Source organism: Cavia porcellus, unplaced genomic scaffold (assembly GCF_034190915.1).
Source record: "Cavia porcellus strain 051 isolate PalLab524CR breed Dunkin Hartley unplaced genomic scaffold, mCavPor4.1 scaffold_2, whole genome shotgun sequence".
In the NCBI taxonomy this organism is placed as follows: domain Eukaryota; kingdom Metazoa; phylum Chordata; class Mammalia; order Rodentia; family Caviidae; genus Cavia; species Cavia porcellus.
Window position 1 is genome coordinate 38,699,146 of NW_026947485.1, and position 25,772 is coordinate 38,724,917.

The following is a 25,772-nucleotide window of genomic DNA, read 5'->3' on the forward strand; positions in this document are numbered from 1 at the left end:
ATGTAGGGCAGATATCTTCATTATTTCCTTATTACCCTAAGGACAGTGAGATCACACCCATTACTTGCCCAACCTCGTTAAGACAACACTATAACATTATTGAGTCCTCACTGTGTCGGTTACTGTTTAAATGCTTTTCATACATTGACTTAATCTTCATGACAGTCATATGACATGTAGATAACATTATTTAATCTAGCTTCAGGAATAAGGGAATATGGGAACAGAAAGCACCTTGCTAAAGGCTCACATTGTGAGACATTGTGAGATTTAGCAGTCTGGCACCTGACCTCTTAAGTGACCATTTGCAATTTCAAGTTGAAGGCATTCTATACTGTCCTGTTTCTAACAGTGAATATAAATACTGCCAGATTTCAACAGTGTAGTTAAATGAATGAGCAGATTGAAAGTTAAACTATGTAGATGAGAAAAAAGCCCCATAGTCTTTCAAATACAGGCAAGTAGGGTGAAGATTTTGGTAATTCACTAGGTTGGTAGGGGGTTATGTGGTTAAGGATAATATTGCAGCTTTTCTTAGTTATAAATAAACTTTTCTTATCCACCCAGCTAATTCCTCAGACTCCATATTAGAAAGAAAGCAGAAAAGAGGACCCCTTGTTGAGTTTAAATCTCCTGAGCACATAGAGGATCAGTCAGAAGTTCCCATGACACAGGGCATTGATAGTGAGCTCCTTACTTGGTTCCTCACCTGACAAGAGACCAGCCCAGGTCCATGTCTCCTGAGTTAGAAAGGCCCAGCTCTGAAGAGACTTCAGCCCAGGTGCAGGCTGCCCCAGACTGGGCCTGGCTGCCAGAGGTAAGATGAAAAGATATCAGAATGTGCACTGATGCACATAGCTAGCATATGGCTGTTGCTAGTGAGACTGGTGGCATCCCTAACCCTAGTTCATTTGGAACACTCCAGGTGTGCTGGGAACTGAGATCCAGGTTGTACAATAAAAGAAATTATAACCTGAGATAATACTGCAAGGAAAGATAAAAGTCTATCATGTATATGAAGAAAAGGGTGTTTTGTTTTGTTTTTTGTTTTGGTGATGGAGATTGAACCCAGGGCCTTGTGCTTATTGTTAAGTGTATGCTCTTCCACTAAGCTAAACCCCCCAACACTTAAATATATTTTGAACAATCTAACTTAAAAAAGTAGAATTGATCAGTTTAGTTGTAGTCTACATATATGGTAATTGAAGATAAAATATCAGAATGACTTAGTTTTTTCTCCTTCCTTCCTTCCTTCCTTCCTCCCTCCCTCCATCTCCCTCCCCCCTTCTTTCTTTCTTTCCCTTACTGTTTTCTCACAGGAATTCATAAATTTACCATTAAATTGCATCACCCACAGCTGCTTCAGTCCAAGCTCATTTTATCCCTGGGAGATATTTAGCTGGCTATTTATTCCTACCATCTAGCCCTACTCCTTTTAACAAGTTGCTAAAGCAGTACTAGAAAATAATTGTCTGAAAGATTAAAAGAGTTCTGAATTTTTACTAGTCACATCACTGAAATGTATCATCTAGTGGTGAATAAAATATTAATTCATGTAGATTAAAAATGACTTCCTGGGTTGGGAGTATGTAGCTCATTCATAGTGAGCTTCCCTAGCACTCAAGAGGCTACCAATTTGATTCCCAGCACTGTTAGAGAAAAGCAAAAAGACTTGCTGCTTCCACTTAATGTTTCCATAAAAACCATTTTCAAAATATGTTCTCTTAAAATCTCTTTAAAATAGCTCCTGATCAAATGGAAACAAGTGTTGGGAAAGTTCTCTCGTTGCAGACATGTTCTTTAGTGCAGTGATAGCATTGCCAAAGGAAGGCGGACATGCCAGGGCAAACATGTTCAGTCCTGAGAACACTCCTTTGAATTCATAGCTGCCTGTTTCCCAGTCTCCTCCCATCGTCGTCCAGAAGTTTCATCATTGGTATTGTCCAGAATGTAAATGGCTTTGCCAGAAACACTACCCACAGCTTGTCCAGGACAAATGTAAAATGGGCAGTGTTTCTGGCAAAGCCATTTACATTAATTGGTTAGGTTTTTTTTTTTAAACAGCTAAAAAAAAGTCTGGTAGTCACAATGAATGTAATTCTATTATGTACTAACAAAAATGAAAAAATGTCTGGTATAAAATAAGATCATTTAAGTCTGGAAAATGTTTCCTGATAGTGTTAATTTGGTTGTCGTAAGGTTATAAACTCAGTGACAAGGTTATAAACTCAGATTCTGCCAGTGTAATGCCAGTATAATCCCAGCACTTGGGAGGCTGAGACAGGAGTGCCATGAGTTTGAGGCCAGCCTGGGCTACTACATGGTGAGTTTAAAGCCAGTCTGAACTACATAGCAAGACCCTGTCTCAAACAAACTAACTCAGATTTTGCCTCCTCGGGCTAGTCAGTGGCTTTTGTGGCTCTTAATGTGTTTTAGCATGTTGGTAATTTTGTATTCTGTAGAATAGTTCTGTACCCAAAAATGCTGCCTTATACTGTTAATTTCCTTTAATTATTTCAGCATTGAACTTTCACTTTGAGTCCCGTGTTTGCAGAGCTTTGGCCATTGTTATGAAATCCTAGATTTTTGGCACTGATTAGGGCTTGCTAGAAGTAGAGAAAGAGTGGGGATTTTGGAGATCACACAATCCAGTTTTATTTTTGTTTTTGTTTTTTGTAGAGAAAGAAGCAGACTCATAGAAGTAATTGGCCCAGACCTGCAGTTGATGACAGAGTTGGGGACAGAACCCTTGGCCTGTTCAGTACTTTGCAGGTGGCTTTTGCCCTCTGTCCTAGAGCTCAAATAGTCTTATTCTTATGAGGACTCAGAAGACTGGGTTCCAACCCATTTATTACTAACGCATATGTTCACAAAGATCGTTTTGGCCCTCTTCATTATGCACTTCTGGGCTCAACAGGGCTAAATGTAGATTTAATTGAAAACATTGTAGAAGCTATATTGATTCCAAATGTATACTCAAAGCCTCCATGGTCAGTGAGAGAAGCACCTTAATATTTCAGAAACAGTTTTGATTATCACAGCTCTTCACCATAACTGTTTTCTTGACTTATACCTTTATTTTAAAAGTACCCTGTGGCATCAGGTTGTTGAAGCTTCATTCCCCTGTGGGATTCCTTTTCCATTTTGTCTGAAATCTGTCATTTTTCATTTTTTCTCCACAACTGTGGTGTTCACAACTATAAACTGATTGAGCGGTCCCCCTACTAGCTGCTGCCTTATTTATTTATTTTTTAAATGATAACAGTTTATTTGAAAAAGTAGAAGTGAAAAGCAAGGGCAAAAATGCAGTGCAGAGAGTAAGGTTGGGCCAAATAAAAAAAGGAAAAAACAAGATAAAAACACAGGCTGGGTTATATGAGAAAAGCCATGATAGGCCTTTTTTAAAAAATAAGCCATTTGTTAAGGCTTTTCTTCTTCTTTTTTAAGAAGTCATTTGTTGGGGCTGGGGATTTAGCTCAGTGGCATAAGAACCTGCCTTGCAAGCAGGCAGTCGTGAGTTCGATCCCTGGTACCAATGGGGGGAAAAAAAAAAAAAAAGAAGTCATTTGTTATTGTAACCTTGAGGTTATGGATACTATACCCATGTCTGGAGACTAGTCCAGTGGCTTTTTTTTTTTTTTTTTTTTTGGAGACAGGGTCTTATGTATTTCAGGCTGGCCTTGAACTGTTTGCTCCTGCCTCAGTCTCCCAAGTGCTGGGATTATAGGCACCACCACGTCTGACTGGTCCAGTGGCTTCTAAAAAAGTGCCCCTGCTGCTTATCACCTCTGACCCACTTCCTCCCTTCTCACTAACTTCTCTTCAGCTTCCCTAGTATCTTTTTGTTCTTCAAAAGCATCAAGCAAAGTGGCTGCTCTTGCTGCCCAGAAGCACCACTGCCTTCCTAGCAGTAGGCAACACTGGAGATATTTGCCATAGATAACAGCTTCATTAGATATTTTAGGAGCTCTGGAAACAGAGTTTTAAGTATCAGGAATTCTTCTATTTTATTTTTTTCAAGAATGCATTTTGCATTCTTAACATTTGCTGTGAGCAAAACCTTCATATAGTAGAACCATTGTTTTGAACTAAACCGGATAGTGGCTCACCACTGTTTCCTACTTGACAGAAAACTTCGTGGCGAGGGATGTAGCTGAGTGGTAGAGTGCTTTGCTAGTATGCAGTGAGGCCGCGGTTCTGTTTGTAGCCACTGAAAGAAAAAAAAGGAAGAAGGGTCCTTGCAGTTGAGCTATCATTACTATTCCTATATGTAGCTGATCTTGAGGACTACAGGCCTTATAAACATGAGGATCTTCTGATTTATTTTTGTAATGAATTTTTATTATTTAAATGAAAGATTGATAGGGGAGCTCAAAATAATTTTGTTGATACTTTTTCCTGAAAGAGTTCAGCCCTCAGCAAATAGGGCCGGGGATTTAGCTCAGTGGCGTAAGTGCTTGACTGATTGGTCCCCGGTACCAAAAAAAAAAGAGCAAATAATGTACTTTGTCCCTTTTTCAAAAAAATGTAGTATTAAAGTCACTTTTAATCACCATTTACCTGTTCTGGTCTCTATTCCCACCATGACTCTGATCCTAGAGTCTACCTAAAATACTGTTGCAACTTTGATATATTTTTAGTACAGTTTTCCCATACTCACAACATGGGTGAGGAGTATTGCTTTGTTTTAGTCTACTTAAATGGCATGACAATGGAAATGTATCATTTTGCTTCTTTAGAGCTTTTTCCTTTTTTTTTTTTTTTTCGAGACTTTAAAAAAACGATTAAATACCTTTCAATCTCTCCAAGTTGATTCATATTAGTGTAGTTCACTGTGTTTGGCTGTGTAGATTCCCAAAAGGGGGTTATAGTTCTATAGTTTTAGTCCTATTGATAAGGGTTGGATTTTGACTCATTGGTTTTACAAACAGTGCTGCTGTAAATATCCTCACAGTCATCTAGGACATCCATAAGTACTTTTCCAGGGTCATACAGAAATTTTCCCCTAATTTTCCCCATGTATGAATGTATGTAGGTATGTAGGTATGTATGTATAGTTTTTATGTTTTTGAGACGGTCTTGGCTCTGCGGTTCAGGCTGGCCTTGGGCTCACTTGGGCTCACAGGCTGGTCTCAAACTTGGAAACAATTCTCCTGCTTTAGCCTCCCAAGTGCTGGGATTATAGGAGTGCGCCACCATGCCCAGATTTTGATCTTTTTAATATTAAAATTTGAACATTTCTATTAGCTAATAAGTCTCTTTATAAACCACATACTCTGAAGACAAGACTTTGAAACATTTTATTTTCTTAGTGAAAAATTAATACTGGACATAAGGCTGGTTTTTATTTATTTGAGACAGGGTCTTGCTGTATAGTCCAGGCTGGCCTCAGCCTCCCTAGTGCTGGGATTCCAGGTATGAGCCACCATACCTGGCATCACAAGGCTGTTTTGACAGTAAAGTAATTTAAATGTTGTAGAGTTGTCTTTCTTCCTCATTCATTCATTCATTCATTTTCTTAAAACCATTTATTTTGAGCATTTATTTTGAGACCAATTGTTGAAGTTGTGAAGATGAACTGGAATCTGCAGCAGCTGCTCTCTTGGGTTTAGGTGTCTTGCTTTCATGGAATCCATGCCTGAATCTGCAATGTATAGTTCTTAGGTGCCTTGTTTGACCTGTCCTGGTGTTCTTTTAATCTTGGCACTGCAGTTATACTTTCTTTTGTGCTTGGCAGGGTAACCACAGTCACCACTGGTTGACCTCTGCAGGTGGTTGCCCTAGAGCCACCCCAGTGATACACATCTTATTAGAATGCTTTCCAAACAATGACATTGCTTGGTCAGCTCTCTTCTGCTACCAAGACTAAAAATTCTCAGGGTTGTCTTGACAGTAGTGGATGAAATTTGAAACTATTTTAAAACAGGATTTAAAAACAGAAATTAGAAGCAGGATTAGTACATGGTGTGGCTTGAGCAAGGACTGGAATACCAGAAGTCTTATGTTCTTTTCTAATTCCACAGAAGTGTTTTAAGATTTTAGAAAAGATCTCTGTAGCAACTCACTTGAGGCTTGTCCCCCATGTGCAGCTGCCTCTGGATCTTTCCAGTCTTTTCCTTTTTGTGTGTGTGCTCTCCCTGCTGGTTTTGAATTTCTCTAGCTATGTTGGTACTTCATACATGTTGCCGTTATTTCTTTCTGTCTCTTACCTGTTGATACAGTGGCCTTGCCCAGAGTAGTGCTGTCCTCGTTTCGTTACCCTTTCCCTTCGTACATGCTGCCATGTAGGTGCTGACCATGTGTGGTAAGAAACGCTGTAGGATAAGGTGAGGGAATGGGGCTGTACACAGCGATGGTGAGAGCCTTAGTAAAAAGCCTGGATTTATTGCAAGTGTGGGATGGAATAAAGGAGTTGTAAGTGAGGAAATGATGAGGACCACAGAATGGCAACTTCGATCTGCTTTAGAGCTCTGCTTTGAATATGGTTTGCTATATATGTACATACTAATTAAGTCACTGGTTTCAAGTTAGAAAATAAATTAATTGCTCCTTAGAATGTTGAATCTGTGTTTGTTTTTCTAGGAATATCTTTTAAAAAGAAACTTAAATTCATTACACATACAGCCATCTCAGAATTTTTTTAACTCCTCGACTCATTTCCTGGTTGCCTCAATTTTAATCAAAATTGAGTTTCCTTGAATTAGTGGACTAAAATTAAGTGAAATATTTTGGTCACTGTTCTTTTGAAATCCTCTGTGGTTTGGAGTGTATCCCTCTAGCAGCTTCATTCATGTTCTGCACACGGTACAGCTAAATGATGCCAGTAAACGAGCTTCAGAAGTTCACGTATAGAACCTCAGTTTAGAGCTTGAGCAATAAAACTGTTGGATGGGAGCCTCAAGAGTGAAGTCTCTTAATTTTGTCTTGACACTAGTTATAAATCATTTAGTATTATAAATTCTAGAGCAAGGGTCTATAGCTCAGGAAACAATTGCCTTGTGAGATTATTTTATATAAAAAGCTGCATTGCTCCCAAAGTTTGCCCATAATAGAATTCTTAACTTTAGTTTATTGAAATTGTCAGGAGAATATATAATATTTACCACTAGCCAAAGATAGGAGGTTGTAAATGATTTATGACAATTACCACCTTTTTCCAATACTGACATTGTTTCCAGAAATGACATACATTGACTCATTGTTCTTTGGATATTTTTGCTGCTAATTAACATCTCTTTTTACAGGATTCATGAATAAAATTTTCCATCCCAACATTGACGAAGCGTAAGTAACTATTTAATAATGTTTACATTTTAGCAGCAACTGCTCGATCAGAGTGGATCTCTCTCTCTCTCTCTCTCTCTCTCTCTCTCTCTCTCTCTAATAAAAGAACCCTCAGTTATTATTTTGGATTTTATGGGAGGCAGGGCTCTATGAATGGTCATTTGAACTATAGAATCCTAACGATATAGTATTCCAAATTACTGTTCCAGCTAGTACACTGTTTAGTTTTTTCTCCATTGTTATGGCTGGATCTTTCATTTCCCTCACTATCCAGGTAACATTTCTAATATTCCAATATTCAGTTTATTATATAGGCACAAGTCAGTGACCCTTTTTCAGTTTACAAATTTACTATTTTGGCTGGGGATTTAGCTCAGCGGCATAAGCACCTGCCTTGTAAGCAGGCAGTCGTGAGTTCGATCCCTGGTACCAATAAAAAGGAAAAAGACAAAAAAAAAAAAAAAAAAAAAAAATTTACTATTTTGAGCCCTTAAGGTGCTTCTTAGTTTTTCAAAGAAAGGCTAATGTGAATGATTAGTTCCATTGCAATCAATGACTCTTAATTATTTCCTTTCTTTTCTTCTAGTATTTTATTAGTGGCTTTGCCATGTACTTATGCTGCTGAGCTAAATCCCCAGCCCAACTTTTTTTTTTTTTTGAAACAGAGTCTTGCTGTGCTATGCAGTTCAGCCTGGCCCTGAACTCACTATGCAGCCAAGACTGGCTTTGAACTCTGGGATTATAGATATGTACCACCATTTAGTGATATTTTTGAATGATTCTGCTCTAGCCTATTTTGTCCTCCCAGTGGTATTTAGAATATATGATTATTTGTACTGGATTATTTTACTTTGCATTGCATTTGGTTTTGCCAATCATCACTCAATTTACATACGAGAATTGTCTCATCCTTTGTAAGTTGTATACATATGTCTTGCTTTTTATTCTTTACTTTTTAAGAGTATCAGTCATCCTACTTAGCAAGTATGTTCTCTTTTGTAACCAAAGTATAGACATTAAATTTAGCAATTTAATACTGTGATAATTTTTTACCTGATATACTACCATATTACAGTAATGTGTGAGTGGTTTGTTTGTGGTTGGTTGGTTGGTTGGTTGGTTGGTTTTAGACATACTGGCCTTGAACTTATTATGTACCTCAGTCTGGCCTTGAACTGGTGGTGATTCTCTTGCCTCAACCTCCTGAGTGCTGGGATTACATGTGTATGCCACCATGTCCAGCAGTTAATGTACCTTTTGCCACCCTTTTTTTCTTTTAGGAAAAGGATTTAGTCTAGAATCACATTGTAATGACTTGTGCTTCTTTACACAACTATACTGTGGAACAGTCCCTCCTCTTGCTTTTTATAAAGTTGACATTTTTAAAGACTATAGGCTGGTTACTTTGTAAATTGGCCTTCAATTTGAATTTGCTTGTTTGTATATTAGATTCAGGGTATGCACATGCTTCATCACACAGTAGAGTCTCTGCCCTTTGTTTCCAGTGTTAATTCTGATCACCTGGTTACCATTTTCCTTTTCAATCTGTTCAGGGACACTTAGGGCCTTACAAATATTCTCCTCATCATACTTTCTCCCAATTTGGGTTTTGTTTAGACTTTTAAGGATTTGTAAAAAAAACATTTCAAGTAAGAATTAATTGCCAGATACATGCAACTGACTGATTTTTTTAATGCTATTCTTTCCATCTGTTTCAGGTCGGGAACTGTGTGTCTAGATGTAATTAATCAAACCTGGACAGCTCTTTATGGTGAGTTTGCCATGGATATTTTTTGGAGATATTGAAACACTGCTCAAAGTAATGTTGTTTGGCTTTCCTGATTTAAGAAGTTTTGTTGGGAATGGCAAGTGATTTTGAGGAATGGATGGGAAAGGTTTTAATTTAATTTATTGATTTATTTTTTCCTAATCCATTTTATTTCAAGGAGAGAAAAAAACCTAAAAATTTCAAAACGTCAATTGGGGCAACAATGTAGATGGGAAAGTTTGAATGAAAAAAAATTCTTTTCCTCCAAGTATAAACTTCAGTTTAACAGTGCAAGTTTACAGTCTCTTTTTTTTTTTTTTTTTGTCTTTTTCGTTTTTATCGGTACCAGGGATCGAACTCACGACTGCCTGCTTGCAAGGCAGGCGCTTATGCCGCTGAGCTAAATCCCCAGCCCCAACAGTGCAAGTTTAAAATAATTCTATGAGATTCAGAACTTAGGGTTGTTGTAGTCTATACATAATACATATCCATAAACATTTATGTATGTGTGTATTAAAGCGCATTATATGCATATTTATATGTTTACCATTTAATGTTGGAAAAACTCTTAAAAATGTCTCCTAAATGAGATGAATGATACAATAAGAGGTCCCAGGAATCATCTGTTTCAGAAGCCAAAAGCTCCTTAAGAAGCACAGTGATTTAGCCTTTCTCTTCAGGGCCAAAATTGATAACTCATCTCTTACAGTCAATCAACAAATAAATTACCCAGCTCAAAATTCTATGCTGAACATCATGGAGAGAAAAGAAATACTTGGCCTTTTCTCCTTGAGCTATAACTGCTTAGGGAGTTGAGAATTTGTTTTAAATATAATAAAGTTAGAGATGCAACAGCTGGGCTTATTCTGTCTCCATTGTTCAAGTCCTCAGCTTTGTAGACATCCTGTGCTCTGATGCCCCCACTCCATGCAGCTTCCCTGATTCTCCTACTAGCAGTCATCTCTAGGTATCCTTACATTCCATGGCTCTTTCTTGTGGTTCATTTTTACTTTTGTACATTGTATGTGTTGTTTTACCTACTTTTTTTGTCCACTAGATTTATTTCTTACCTGAAGGGCTGTCAAGTAAATGTCTGATTTGTCTTTTAAGTCCTTGGTACGTCTCAGCAGTATGAGTTGCAAGAATGAGTAGTACATGTGACAGTTATTGAAGGGCACAGGAAGATGAAGAAAGATGACTTGTATATCGCTGGGCTTAGCCTGGGATGGCTTCCTTTAGTTAAAGCATGGTAAGATCTTTAAATAGTCTACAGTGGAAAGGCCTCTTGACTTACCCACAGCCTGAGGGTCAACTTTGTCAACCTTGTACCAGATGGTGAATGAGAATCAAAGAGGAAGGTTGGTCAGCCGCAGAACAGTTAACTCCTCCACCTTAATTCTGTCATTTAAAAATCATTTTCCCTATCTAGAATTCTTTTAAAAAACTATTACTTATTATGATATCCTTTTGAATTATAAATGTCCTGAAATTGAGGACTTCACTTTTTCTTGTCTACACACACACACACACACACACACACACACACACACACACACAGATCTAAAGCAGAACCAGATGTACAAGAAGTACTCAACTGTTTGTTGGTTTAATGAATGCATTAACTATGCTCAATACTATTTAATATGAAAGTTTTAAGGAGCAAGTGTCATGGGAGATGAGGCAATAAGAGAGAACATGCACTCTGAAGTTGATTAGATTCTTTTTAAGATTGTTCTTTGCTTTTTTTTATGGTTAAAAAAAGTGTCATGGCAGGCTGCCTGGAATATCTGATGTAACAAAGTGTTTTCTTAAACTACATTCACATTTTGGAAATGTACATAGCAAGATACTACAAGCTGGTTCCAATTACAATGAAGTAAATTAGGCTTAGTTTCACTAACTCTTTTACTACTGACTAGAAAAGCTTCCTAGGAGAGGTCCTGAGGTACCTTGTATCTTAGAAGAATTTTCTTAAATGATGGCTTTATTAAATTATATAAATAAGTAATTCAGTAGTTTTTAGTGTAATTATAGTTATGTACAACCGTTACTGTAGTCGATTTTAGAAGATTTTCACTGTCTCAAAAAGAAATTGATACTCTAGCTTAGCTATTCCCCTGTCTCCACCCCATGTACCTCTATCAGCCCAGGCAACCATTAATATCCTATTTAGTTTGTGTAGATTTGTCGGTTCTGGACATTAGTTGTCAATGCTGTTATATATAAGATGTGGTCTTCTCTGACTGGCTTTGTATATTTTGTAAGTTTTCAAGGTTCATCTGGTTATAACATGGATCAGAACTGCCTTTTGTGGCTGAATAATATTTCATTATCACCACAATTTATATGTTTGTCATATTATGGACTTCTAGGTTGCTTATACCTTTGGGCTATTAAGAATAATCTGTTGGTAAATAAATCTTTGAGGGTTTTTTTGGCAGAGGGGACAAAGTGTCAGTATGTAGTCCAGGCTAGCCTTGAGCTCATTGCAAACCTCCTGCCTCAGCCTCCTGAATGCTGGGATTACAGGCATGTGCCACCATGTCTGTACCATTTTTACATTCCCATCAGCAGCTGTATGACCAAGGTTTAATCATATTTATAACATGTTGTCATATTAGTAAGAGTTAAACCATATTGGTAAAAGCAGATTTCCGCATTACATGTGTATGAGTTATTCTGAGTGTTTCACAACAAGAATATGGACACACTAACACTATAGGAAGGTGCAGGAAAACAAAAACATTTTCAAAGTGTAGTGAAAAGTATGCTGAACATGAGAGAATTGTTCTGACTTTTTATTCAAAATTATTTCTCAAAAAATTTTACATTCATGGAAAGTTTTAGGAGCAGGTGAATATACTTTATATAAAAGTAATGATAGAAACTAAGCATGGTGGGAGCCTGAGAGAGGAGGATCACCATGAGTATGAGGCCAACCTGGGTTACATGATGAAACTCTGTCTCAAAAAATAATAATAATAATATTAGAAAAAGTTGGTTCAAATGACCTTGAAGTATATATTTTTTTAGTCCTATCTGATCTTGAGATCTGAACTAAATTTTTATTACAAACTGCTAACGCCTCTGGCATTGAAAGTGAGTCTTGAATCGCTGTTTCCTGCAGTGATTCTTAAAGAGTCTCAGTTTAGAGGACCAAAAAAAAATCGCCCTAACTTCATACTAAGAACAAATAGAGAAAGTTGGCATGTTAACATAAATATTAAACTGAAAAGCAAAAGGTAGCGTGGCACCTGGAACTTGTTTCAACACCTACCTCTACTGTACAATCCGGTGAGGAGCAGAGTTGATTGTGAAATTTCTTGTGGTTTACTTTGCCCTCAGCGTGTACCATCTAGTGGGCGTAAGAATGTGTAATAGAACAGTAATTCTCAGTTGAAGTTTCAGACTTAACTCTTATCAGGACCTAATACTAACAGTGTCCATGTTAACATTAAATTGAGTTCTCTGTCCAATTCCTTCCAAAGAATGTTGATTTCGGGTGGCCCATTTGACACACTGCTGCTGTTCTCAGTCAGTGTTCTCTTTGCCAAGTGCATGCAGTTTGTTCACTCAGGAGTCCAAAACTGTATAATATAGTTAATTTTGTAAAAATGCTTATTATCAATATGAAGTTATCAAGTATGAAGTTACTTATGATATATTCATGACACTAAAACAGATGACAGAATTGACTCATTTTTGGCTTCTTGTATGATAGCATCTTTTCTTACCTACCTTCTTGCTTTTCCACAAGTAGTGAGAAAAGCATTAAAAAACTTAAAATTCAGCCAAGAGAATCTGGATTTCAGTTTTAGAAACAAATGCAATTTTAAGGACTCATGGAAAGAGTTCATTTATTCATTTGTTTTCTAGTTTTCCGTCTTCTACAGAATACATTTTTGTCTACAGCTGATTTATCCTTCACTGCAGTAGTTCCAGTCTCTTGGTGGTTTGACCCCTGCACATGTGTTTCTCTCTCAGCTTTTGTTACATTTATGCTTAGCTGACTGGTAAATTACTTACATTATGGACAAGTAATGTGGTTGACTATTTTCTTATAAAATTGGAGCAGTTATCATGTCTTACTGTTATAGTCCTTAACCAGTAGATTAGACACTCCTACTGTTACTTTGCTGAGGAGGAAAAATCAACATTTTGAATGTTACTTCACTTAGGTGGGGCACTAGTAACAGATAAATGAATTTGACTACTGACAGAATGTGAATAGAATTTAGAGATTAGGTAAGAGAAACAAAAGTTACTTTTATTAGGCATTCAGGAAATACTTAAACATTTATTTAGTCTCCTATTCCCCCTTTTAGCCAAGTAGCCTGTGAATCTTCTCAAATAATTCAAATTTGAAGGAATTGTACCTTAAAACAATGCCTTATTCCTCGTTAGTATAGTGGTAAAAAACAAAAAACTATGCCTTATGTGGCATTAGTGTGTGCTGTTTATGAACATTTGAATATAGTTAGTGACAAGAAGTCTTAGTATGTGTGTATTCATGGCTGATGGGCTATCCAGCTACCGTTTGAACAAACTCAGAAACTCAGTATTGATCCATCCATGTTGGAATCAGATTATCATTCCACTTTTGGAGCAGCTGAATGTCATCCTGAACCTTCTAGATACAGACCATATAGAGCAGTTTTTTTCCCGGTACACTTAAAAAATGTGCATTGTTTTAGATTTGCTAGTGCCATAGCCAAAACCCTTTACCTGCGTAGATGTCTTCAGAGGTAGTATTAATATGTGGCTCAGGAGTTCAATTAGTTTTTATCACAGAAAAATGGAGTCTTCTTGGGTTGAGCAACTTGCTTGAAAATTCATTAGAAATAACTGTGCTTACGAGTGGTCAGTTTTAGAACCAAAAAATGAGACTGGCTTTGTGGATCATGGAAAACAGCCACAGCTACATTTTGCTTTCTTTAGTGTTATAGTTTCAGGGTTCAAGTTCCATTTTCAGTTATATGGGAAAGTATCCCTGACTGGTTTTCTTTTCCTTTGCTTGTGATTACAATGTATAAGTAAAGTCTTAGGTATGTATGGACACTTAGTTTATGATTTCATGGTTATCTCTTATTATTCTTTTCTGACATTAATGACAACTAAATTAATTGCCTAGTAAATAAAAGCTTTAGTATGAGTTTCAATATACTAGAAGAATACCCAACTAGAGCCGGGCATGGTGACATACTCCTGTAATCCCAGCACTCAGAAGCAGAGGCAGGAAGATCAACATGAATTTAGACCCTATCTGGAGAATTTACTGAGCTCAAGGCAGCCTGGGCATATATATCAAGATCCTGTTGTAAAAAAAGAAAAGAATACCCAGCTAACTAGTTACATGGTCACTGCTCTCATTTCAGGAAGGTTAATAATAAATCCTATTACCATGTTTTAGCTTACAGTCTCTGAAGGTAAGAAAGGTCATAGCAGGCCTGACATACAATGACCTCTAAAAAACATCTCAGTAAGGTGAGAAGTGTTTTGAGATTGACAAAGCAATGAGCAGTGTTTTTGATGAGCAGGGATAGGGGTTTTCTTCATTTTGATCTATGTAGGAGTGTTCATTTTCTTCTGTAGATCTCTCCATTTAAATGTGTTGGTAGGAGGCTGTAATTAGGCAACAAAAGGGAAATTATTTTATAAGTAAGTTTGGAATGCTCTGAAACAGTCAATGTTATATAACTACACACTGCAGGTTGGTAGCCTAGTGATCAGTGCTTAACAGAAGAGATCTGCGCTTCTCCATGTTTTTGTTGTATCATGCATCTTTGATGTTACCCTTCCCCACATACATCAGTATGTTTCTTTTTTTTTTTTTTTTTTTTTTTTTTAAGGCTAGTCAAGTGAAGCAGTGGGAGTGGAGAAGGAACAAAGAAATCTGTAACTGGTTGTGATCAATTAGTTGTAAACACCACTGCACTCGGACCAGCCATCAGTATGTTTCTAAGCTTAAAATACTGGGGATTTAGCTCAGTGGCTTAAGTACAAGGTCATGATTTCGATCCCTAGTACCAAAAAAACAAAAAACACTTGAAAACCAAAATTCTTCCACTTTCATTAAATATGTGATGTATTATAGAATGCTTCAAATATTGATTAACCCCACTCTCATCACCCAATTCTGGGGGCTTGAACCTAGGATTTTCATACTAAACTGTATTTTTGCCCTTTTTTATTTTTGAGTCAGGAACTCTGTAATTTAAATTGCCCAGGATAGGCCTGAACATTCAACCCTCCTTCTCAGCCTTCCAAAGTACAGGTATTGCCACCATACCCTGCTGAGTGTTGTACTAATCCTTAATTCCTGCTAATTGTTCTGAGTTTTGGAGAGTTGAGCATAGAGGTGTGTTTCCATCTGTTTTGGCTTTTTGCCTGCATTGAGCTTTATCCATACATAAGACCCTCTCAGTTAAATAACTGTATTCTTGAGTTCATCTTTCAGTAGGTTGGCAGGCCTATGCATTGTTCTAGCTGCAGTTTGTTAGCTTTCACTAAACAATGTGCCCTGGCGAACCAGTGAACTTGTGCCATAGGAAGTCTTTTGGGGTGGGCTGCTCCACCTCAACCTGTATGTATCCTCAGGACAGAAGAGAAATGGGTTGTTGGTCACTGAAGTTGAATTCAAAAATTCAGAAATTGTTACTTTTTGAAGCCTGCCTGCTTTTCTGAGGGTATTCCTGGTTGGCTTCATTGAAGTTTTCTTAAGGGTGAGTGGCTGCCATCTTTTTAGGGCCTTTTGCTTACCAAGTTTTTTTCAAACACAGCAACTGCTCGTTTGTGTCCAATTGGGATTCTCCACTAATGAGGTGTTGAGATTTGTGTTTTGTTTTGTTTTTTGAGACCAGATCTCACCTCACAGTTCAGACTGGTCTTAAACTCACTATGTAGCTTGAGACAGGGTCTATGTCATTCAGGCTGGCTTTGGACTCACTGTGTATGTAGCCCATACTGGCCTTGAATTTGCAGGAATTCTGCCTTAGCCTCCCAAGTGTAGGGATTACAGGCTTGTGCCACTATGGTTGGTTAGAGGATTGTGAATACTCTTCTTTTTTTGGTAGACTTTCGATTTTTTAATGTTTACCGACTAAGAAAATTGAAAAAGTAAAATCTGTTGTTATTACCAGCTCTTAGGATCTGGTAAAAGATAATCTGTTAGTTTTCCCCAAATCATTATATAACCAAAGGAAATAGGGAAGTCTTACCTATTTGATAACTGGTTTTTATGCATACATTAAAGGTATAACATGTTCCCCCCACCAAAATTAAAAAAAAAAAAACTTGACAGTTGAGTAAGATTTTATGGTTTGTTTTATTCTAAACATTTTACAAATTTATGATTTGGTTGACAGTTGAATTCACTATGGTTTGAGCAAAAAGTTTTGAAAGGTCAGTGTTTGATTTTCCCTGGCTGATCAGGGGTGTGAGTAACATGGCTGAGATTCTCAGATGACTACAATTTCACCATTACTTTCAACCCTATAGGCCAAAAGCCCAGGGAAAGAGATATGTTCAAATCACAGAGGAAATCATGTGTTCTAGACCATGAGTATTGATGCCCCTCTGATTTGTGTCCATCTTTCTACTTCCCTAGTGAGCAGGATTGTTTTTTTCTTCTCCTTACTGAATTACGGAACAGGTAGATAACCTCAGGGGACTGACTGACCCTGTGGTTTTCATCTTGAGCAACTAGAAGTCTTTCACCAAAAGAGAAGGGATAGCAAAATGTGAACTTGTTTGGTAGCAAAAGAGCAAGAGCAACTTCCTATTCATAAGTAATCACCCTGTGATTGTTTTAAGGAAGTATTTACTGATTAGAAAGGCAAGAATTTGGAGCGATGAAGGCCATCCAGGAGATAGTGTTCCCTCCAGGGCTGGAGTGACAGATGATGTTACATGCAGATATGCCAAGGAAGGAGAAGAGCCAGGGACATTTCCTTAGGGCTGCAAGCAAATGGAATGACCAAGTACATAGAACGTGGGCAAGAAGGAACCCTAACAAACTCTTTCCAGAGGTTTGTCCAGGGACAAAGTGTTAGTCATCCTATACCCTTTATTAAGAGAAGGGAATGAGTTTTCCAAAAAGTCATATTTATATTGCCTGTGTCAAGTCTGAGAAACCCCCCAAAATATAAATAAAACTGAAATATGATAGGCTTCATAGAGTGAAAGTATCCCCCCCCCCCCAAAAAAAAACAAAAACCAAAAAAATGGGGTTAAACCCAAGGCCTTTGCACTAAGCTGCATCCTAACCCGTTTTTGAGACATGGCCTTGCTAAGTTGTCTACCCTGTGCTTGAAGTTGAACTTCTACTTCAGCCTTCTAGATCTGGAATTTATAGGCATGGACCACCATGCCTGGTTTAAAAGCTAATTTTTGTTTATTGTTTTTGTTTTTTTGGAGAAGGGTCTCACTGTATAGTTCAGGCTAGCTTTATTTAAATTCATTATGTAACCTAGGCTGGCCTCGAACTCACAGCAGTCCTCCTGCCTGAGCCTCCTAAGTGCTGGGATTACAGGTGTGTGCCACCATACCCAGTTTTAAAAGCTGATTATTAAAAAACCTCAGAATTTGTGCTGCTCTGCAAGGCACTGCTGCCTTTCAAAAAAAAAAAAAAAATCTTGTTTGCTTCTTTATTTTTAAAAAGAGCCCAAGTCATAGGGCATTTGGGATTTAGGAATAGAAGTAGGAAATGGGCTAGGTGGCTCTTGGAAGAATGGCTTTGTTTATTTTTTAGTATTATATTTGAAAAGCAAGTTAAGATTATGCAAGTAAAAATCCCTGAGATGACTACTCACTCACTCATGAGTCCTAGTGATGCAGATCACATCCAGCTTTGAGCACCGTGCAGGATTTTAACCTTAAGAAAGCAGCATATTTGGGCTAAGGATGTAGCTCAGTGGTAGAGCACTTGCTTAGCATGTATACAGGCCTGGGTTTGATCCAGTCCTTCAAAAAAAAAAATTTTTTTTTTTGATGTTCACAGCAGCTTTATTTACAGTTGTCATAATGGAAATAACCAGTCATTCCACGAATCAGAAAACTGTTAAACAGTGTCCACACACGTGACACTGTAAGGATGGTCAGTTTGTTTTCATTCAGTGGTGATAAAGAATAAACTTCAAATGCAACAGCATAAATGAGCTTCCAAAAAATGTCATTAGCTAGAGTGGTGGTGCATGTCTGTATTGAACACTGAGGGAGACTGGGGCAGAAGGATCATATGTTCAAGCCCAACCTGGGCAACTTAGTGACTTAGTCAAGACCCTGCTTGGGTACTCCAGGCCTGAGTCCATGGTGCCACTGTTGCCACTGGATTCTGCCACCTTCCTGTTGCCACTGCCACCACACATTCAAGTGACTAGAAAATTAAAAAAAAACAAAAACAAAAATCCAGCATATTTTACAGAATTTTCCATTTTAATATTCAAAGGAAGTCAAGAAAGAAATGATGAAATGATTATGATCCTATCTTTTGCTCTATAAGCCTGGATGATCTTTTTTTGTGTGTGTGTGTGTGGTACTGTGGATCGAACTCATGACCTCATGCTTGCCAGGCAGGCACTTATGCCCCTGAGCTAAATCCCCAGCCCAGCCTGGATGATCTTATTAGTCAATAGGATTGCTTTATCTTAAGAATTAGTGCATATTTTGAGCAAGTTTGGTGGGCATGCCTGCAATTCCAGTGCTCAGGAGACTGAGGCAGGAGGATTGCCATGGGTTGAAGGTTAGCCTGAACTATAAAATGAGACCCTGTATCAACTTAAAAAACAGAGGGGAATTGGTTCATATTTTGATGTGGCATATTTTAATTACTGTATATTCTCTAAAAAGGATATGTGTAGCTGAAAGTTTTACTCCGAGGAGATGTCATTTATATTAATATTTTAGTCTAATCATGGAATGTAGTTTGTATATGTGCTGCCAAAGTGAACACAATAGACTGTAGTTCAAAGCATATTGTACAGTCATTTTTAGTGATGTGTAATACTTCCTGGTAAGGAACAGCAGTATTATACTTCTCTTTTTGCAGAAAAAGAAATGGAGAAGCGTAGAAGAGACTTGTGCAAGGTGAAAGAGCAAGAGAGGGGAAGGCCTAAAATGAGATTTGTGTTTTCCATACATTGTGCCCTGCAGAGCTGCCAGCCTCCCCTTTGCTGGGAATAGTGTAGCCTAACGGAATGTGTTCTGCCAGATGTCCAGTGTGTTAGGTGATCTCCACGCCCATCTATTCTCCTCTGAACCGCCTGTTACTGCCTTGCAAATAGATCTACCTTTTCCTGCCTATGGTTTGGCAGATCTCTACCTGGAGAGGGTGGTGGTGACTGCAGTTTGCAGACATGAAAGAGTTGGGGAAGGCTGTTGAGTCACCAACCTCTGCAGCAGCTCAGCTGAGAAAGTTGAGTGTTTTCTTGACCTGAAGAACCCACAAGTAGCCTTTCCCTGAGCAGGGTCAATAGTACTGTTTATTGGGTTTTATTTTTGTTCTTTGCAATAATAGAGATTGAATTCAGGGCCTTGTATGTACTGGGGCAAGTGCTCTACCACTTACAACCCAGGCCACGATTGATTGACTGATTGGACAGGGTCTCAAGTTGACCTCAAATCTTGGGATCATAGGTATATACTACCACATCTGGCTAGTTTTATAGTATTATATATATATGTGTGTGTATATGTATATGTTTATATTTTTGTTTGTTTGCTTGTTTTTTGTGAGAAGGCTTTGCCAAATTTTGCAGACTTGACTTTAGATCATCCTGTCTTAGCCTCGCATATAATTGGGATTATAGGTTTATACCATCACACCCATCTTGATGCTCCTTTTAATGGGAAATCCGTATCATTTGGGTGTTCTAAAGTAAATACATAACCTACATCATTCGTTTATATATGTTGATTGAGACACAAGTGTTGTAAAGTTCACATTAATACTGTAGGATCAGACTGCATTGTAGGATCAGACTGATGGACTGCACTTTGGTACCTGCTCATTTAGTCTAAGGCAAAGTAAGGGCCATTTGTTCATCATGAACTATACTTCTCAGGGGTGTAGTAACTGCCCATTAGCCAGAAATGGAGCCAGCTGACTCTAATCTCTAGATTAGGTGATGTGTTTCATACTTACCTTGCAAAAAGTTAAAAGTTGATGTTTTTAGAATAAAGGTCTTTGACCTAATACATTTGAACAAAAATAAGTCATTCTGATAAATTTTTCCAAAGATGAGTTTAGCTGGGTGTTGTGAGTCACACTTACAATCTCAGCACTTAGAAGGTTGAGGCAGGAGGATCACCGTGAGTACAAAGTCAGCCTGAGCTCTACATACTGAGTTCAAGGCTAGCCAGAACTATGTAGTCAGACCCTGGCTTCAAAAGAAGAAAAAAAAATTTGAATGTGTTTATTTCATTCGTGTGTGTGTGTGTGTGTGTGTGTGTGTGTGTGTGTGTGTGTATGTAGTACCGGTGGGCCTATTATAGGGCCTCACAAATGCTAAGTGAGCGCTCTACTCCCAACCATGCACATTTGCATAGGTGAGAGATGCTCCTTTCAGAGGGACTTATGGGTCACCCCTCTGCCAGCCTTGGTGAATAGTTCACTGCTTTAGAGTGGCAGGACTGGAATCTCCCTCCTGACCTCCAGAAGCCATAACCTTTACCCAAACCTGGATACGGGCTTTTCCTTTTCCACGTACCTGTTTTACAGGTGTGATTCAGTACGTCTATAAAAATGGATTAATAGTGTGTGGTAGACACAGGAAAGAACCAATAATTAATGGGTTTTTTTATTTGTTTGGAACAAACACATAAGCTAAAGCCACTTAAGTTGGTAGCTTGAGGAAATTTAAAAGTGGTAGGAAAGGATATAAAAAATCTCTTCCTGGGACACACAAAACCTGTAGTTATGTGATGTGTTATCTACAATATTTCTCTAATCAGAAGCGCTCAGAATATTACTGAAAGAGAACAAAACCTGTACTTTGTTTTTAAAGGATTTTGTTGGTGTTTGGTAGGCACATCCAGCAGCTAATCCTTTGGAGTGCCTCCTGTGTCAGCAGCACCAGCTCACTGTGCATGCACCTGTGAACAGTGCGGGTCACTTCCTGTGTTGAGCCATTGAAAACAAGCCCACTACCTCTGTGAAGTACCCAGAAAAACACCTGAATGGCTGCGGATGGTTCTGTAATCCCAGAATTTGGGAGACTGAGGCAAAAGAATCACTGCAAGTTCAAGGCCAGTGTGAACTGCACAGCCAAATTCTGTCTCAAAAAACAACAAAAAGAAATGCATGCATGTTACCTGCTTAGAGCCCATCCACAGCCTTGTACATGGGAGAAAAAAGGGAGCTTTGGGGAGGAGTACTCTTGTCTCTGAGCCATGGCTTGGCTCCCCGGCCCATGAACCGTGAGACTGCTGCAGAGATGTGAGCAGCTTACACCATCATGAAAGTTGAGACAGTTGTGTCTGCCAACAAGCAATGTGGTGGCTAAGCCTAAATTTGAAATCCTCTTAGGCAAGTCACATCATCTGTGTGCTTCAGTTTCCTCTCGTGTGAAATGGAGGCAGTGAGGTACTTACCCTCATGGGCTGCACGTTTGGCCCAGAGCTGAAGAGTTCTGGCTTGTAACCAGGGCCATGCAAGGGTTAGTCTGCTTCCACTGCTGTTATTACTACTACTGTTACTATAGTTCTTATTAACTCTTCCTGGTCTGGGAGCACACTCACTTTGTAAATCTTCTCAATTTGCTTATTTTTTGGCAATGATTACCTTTTGCCTTATGATTGCCTTTACTAACACACCCACCAAAAGATAAAGGAGAAGAAACTATACTTTCCATGTCTTATTAGACATTTCAGATGTTTGCAAAAGTAGGAAGGACATCATTTACAGAAAAACACTCTTTAAATAAAAAATAGCCATAGGTGGTAACTCATCACTCTCTGGCAGCTGAAGCAGGAGAGTTGCTGCAAGTTCAAGGCCAGCCTGAACTACACAGCAAGACCCTGCCTCAAAAGAAAAGTAGTGTCATTTGATGTGTGAAAAATTTTATGAGCCCATTGCCTCAACATAACCTTAAAAACATTCTTATGGGGGATACAGTTCAGTGGTGCAGCACCTGGCTGGCCTATGAGGTCCTGCATTTGATTCCCGGTACCCACCAGAAAAATAAATAAATAAAAACATCCTTATATATGCATCTTACATATGCATAGTGTTTTATGGCCTTTTTCTACCCAGCATTCAAGTATAACATTTTTCCTTGTTCCTTAGCCTTTACAATTATTTTTCCATGGCTTTGTACAATGAATAATTATTAAATTTTTTACTATGTTGCTTCCTTTAAAAAAAATAAAGCCTAACGACCAGGCATTTAGCTCAGTGGCTTAAGCGCCTGCCTGGCAGATATGAAATTGTGAGTTCAATCCCTGGTCTTTCCCCACCCCTCCCCCAAAAAAACCTTATAAGCAAAACAAGATCCTACTGTAGATAGTTTGAGGTTATCTTGAAAGGTCATTTTTGATTGTTTCCTGGTGCTTGGGAGTCTCACTGTACTATCAGTCGTTGGGACTGTTTTGAAATTGGCCTTATAAAGGCAAAACTGCACCACATCTGTACCTCTGGGCTGTGGTAAAAGGTATCTTTGTGGTGGTGGTGCATGAGATCAGGGTTCCTGATGTTCTCCACTGAGGGGTTCTAGCATATCATGCCTAGACCTACACTGCTTAGTACACCTATATATGGCTTCTTAAATTTAATTAATTTAATTGCACTTTAATATAAGGAAAATGTTAATTCCTTACCCATAATAGCCATATTTTAGGTGCTCAGTAGCCACATGGCGACAAGAGGCTACTGTTTTGATTTTTATTATTACCTGTTTGCAGTACATAATAGTTGTATTCATTGTAGAGAATCGGTACAGTTATGTAACACATTTCAGTTCTTTTATCCCTCCCTCCATCCCTGTTTTGTTTCGTGTGGGTCAGATTTAGTGGCTCTAGTTTCAATAGTTCAGGTATAGAGCATTTCCATCCCCGCAGAAAGTTCTGTTGAGTAGTGCTGCTACTCAGCCGCTTCATCCCACAGCGATAAGGAAGAGCTTCATCTTAGGTAGAGGGTATTCTAAAGCAGTTTACAAACTTTGGCTTCGTGTGTTTGTATATAAAGTTTTGTTGGATCACAGCCATGATTGTTTGTTCGCCATTTGTTTTTTTGCAATTATCTTGGACTGTTTTTGTGCTACAGTGGCATCGCTGGATCTTGAACAGAAACTGTTTGCAGCCCACAAGGCCTGGAGTATTTATCCTGTCCTCTTAGGAAAAGCATTCCCAACCTCTTTGATCCAGAACAGGGTTTTCCAGCCTCAGCACATGTGATATTTTGGTCCAGGTGGTTCTCTGTTGGCGGCTGTCATGTGCACTAGAAGATGCTTTATTACTGTACCTGTTCTCTGCCCAGTGCACATCTCTTCCACCCACTTGGGACAGCATGCAGTGTCTTCACACATTGCCAGATTGCTTGGGTAGCAAAATTACCCTGCTAAGAACCCCAAATCTCTCTCTCTCTTTTTTTTTTTTTTTTTTTTTTTTTTTTGTCTTTTTGAAACAGGGCTGTGCAGTTTAGGCTGTCCTTGAGCTCACTTTGTAGCCTAGGCTGGTCTCGAACTCACAAGGATCCTCCTTTCTCAGCCTCCTGAGTGCTGGGATTACAGGCGTGAGCCACCACGCCTGGCTCCAAATCTCAAATAATGTGGCTTGGCGCAAAGCATTCACCTCTTAATACTGCATAGGCATGTTTATTGTAAAATAAATCAATCCAGAATAAAAGGTAGATTTTTTATGCCACCTTTTGTATTTCCACACTGCCTCCAGAAACAAGAATGCTTATATAAAACATGACAGAATAGCTGATGGAATCGAAAAATGGAAGCGCTCAGGTTTTCCAGTTCACTGTTGCCATCTGAGAACAGAATAGAAATCACTGCATTCCAAAGCTATGGGGAAGTATGAGTTATAGCACATCCTGGTTTATTTTACTTTTCTAAGTACTAAGATTGAACGAAGAGGTTCGTGCTTGCTATCCAAATGTTCTACCACTGAGCTGTGTCTTCAGCCTTATTTATATTTTGGGGGGTCATGTCTTACCTTATAGTTTAGAGTGGCCTTGAGCTCTGTATAGCTGACTGAGCTGGAACTCTTGACTCAACCTCCCTATGTTGGGATTAAGGATGTGTGCCACCAAACCTCAGTCCTTTCTGTAATTTTGAGAAGTCAGGATCTCACCAAGTTGCTCAGGCTAGAATCCTGCCTCAGCCTGCAAGTAGCTGAGGTGACAGTTGTGTGCCACTGCCTGTGGCCCTATGCTCAACCAAGGACCGCTCCCTTTAGAAAGCAGTGAACTACAGGATTTATCTTGCTCACTGAGATTTCATTTGTGTATTCCTGGCAAGGGAGTTAATGTTTGTTAAAATGATAAGTTGAGGATTAGCTCAGAAGCGTAAGTGCCGGCCTTGCAGCACGAGATCACCAAAAAAAAAGAAAAGAAATGATTAATAAATGCCACATTGGTACTTATCTGCTTTATGGTTATGGTTTTAAGTGGTCGATATAACAAGAATAATTGAAAAGCTGGTTGTGCTCATTTCAGTAACACATGCACTAAAATTGAAACAATACAGAGAAGATTCACTTGGCCACTGTGCAAGGATGACACATAATTTCATCAGTTGTTCCATTAAAAAGAAAAGAAAAATTAGTTACATTTACCTCCTTTGAAAGCTAATGAGAATCAAGCCAGGCACTGTAGTACATGCCTATATTCCTAGCTATTCAAGAGGATGAGGTAGAAGGGTCACAAATTCAGGACTGACCTGGGCTATGTACGGTAGTAAGAGCTTGTCTCAAAGACAGAAGGCTGAGAATTTGACTTCTTGTCCTATAAAATTTTGTTCATCTGCACTTAAGTATTTTTTAAAGTTTTTTTTTTTTAATCTTTTGGTTTTTTTCCCAAATCCATTTTATAGCTCAGTGGCATAAGTACCTGTCAGGCAAGACCAAGGTCATGAGTTCAATCCCCAGTACCAAAAAAAAAAAATTATCTCTAATACCAAATCCATTTTATTTCAAGGATAAAACCAAATGAGTTTTTAAAGTTGCAGAAATTGCTATCTTAAGAAATTTAAGGGACCAGAGACATAGTTCTGGCACTATGCCTGCCTGGCAAGTGCAAGGCCCTGACTTCAATTACCAGTACCAAAGAACAAAAAAGTTTACTCATTTGGAAGTAATATGATGCCTCACAAGTTTTAATTAGTTAATGTATATAGATAACTTCTCAGTTTGGAAAATGGAGTGAAGCAGAATTGGGAAAGTTGGAACTGGGAGTGTAGGTAAGTGGTACTTGCCTAGTGTGTGAGATCCTGGATTTGATCCCCAGCACCACAAAATGCCAGGTATATCTTAAGCTCGTTCTTCAAGTTAACATTGAATTTAAAAAATTTTAATTGGACTGTGTAGTAATATACATGTATAATCCCAACACTCAGGAAACTGAGGCAGGAGGCCTAAAAGTTCAACCCCCTTTAGGCAGTGTAGTGACTTGGCAAGATTTACCTTTTTTAAAAAAGGACAAGACGTGGTGGCAACACACCTGTAATTCTAGCTCTCAGGAGGCTGAGGCAGAAGGATCACTGCCAGTTTGAGACCAGCC

The 25,772-nt window shown here is 38.5% G+C and overlaps 1 protein-coding gene and 1 non-coding gene across 3 annotated transcripts in view; both read left to right on the forward strand.

The window, feature by feature from the left end:
- The window catches only part of Ube2h (ubiquitin conjugating enzyme E2 H), a 152,183-nt gene that overhangs the window by 117,060 nt on the left and 9,351 nt on the right, over positions 1-25,772 (forward strand). For both annotated transcript variants that reach the window (XM_063240803.1, XM_003475061.5), the window contains 2 exons: positions 7,245-7,284; positions 9,003-9,055. In XM_063240803.1, the coding sequence (XP_063096873.1) occupies positions 7,245-7,284; positions 9,003-9,055 (93 nt within the window). The remainder of the gene's footprint in view (positions 1-7,244; positions 7,285-9,002; positions 9,056-25,772) is intronic.
- LOC111758412 (U6 spliceosomal RNA) lies at positions 24,698-24,804 on the forward strand. Its single transcript, XR_002792589.1, has one exon. It is a non-coding gene; the product is annotated as a U6 spliceosomal RNA (small nuclear RNA).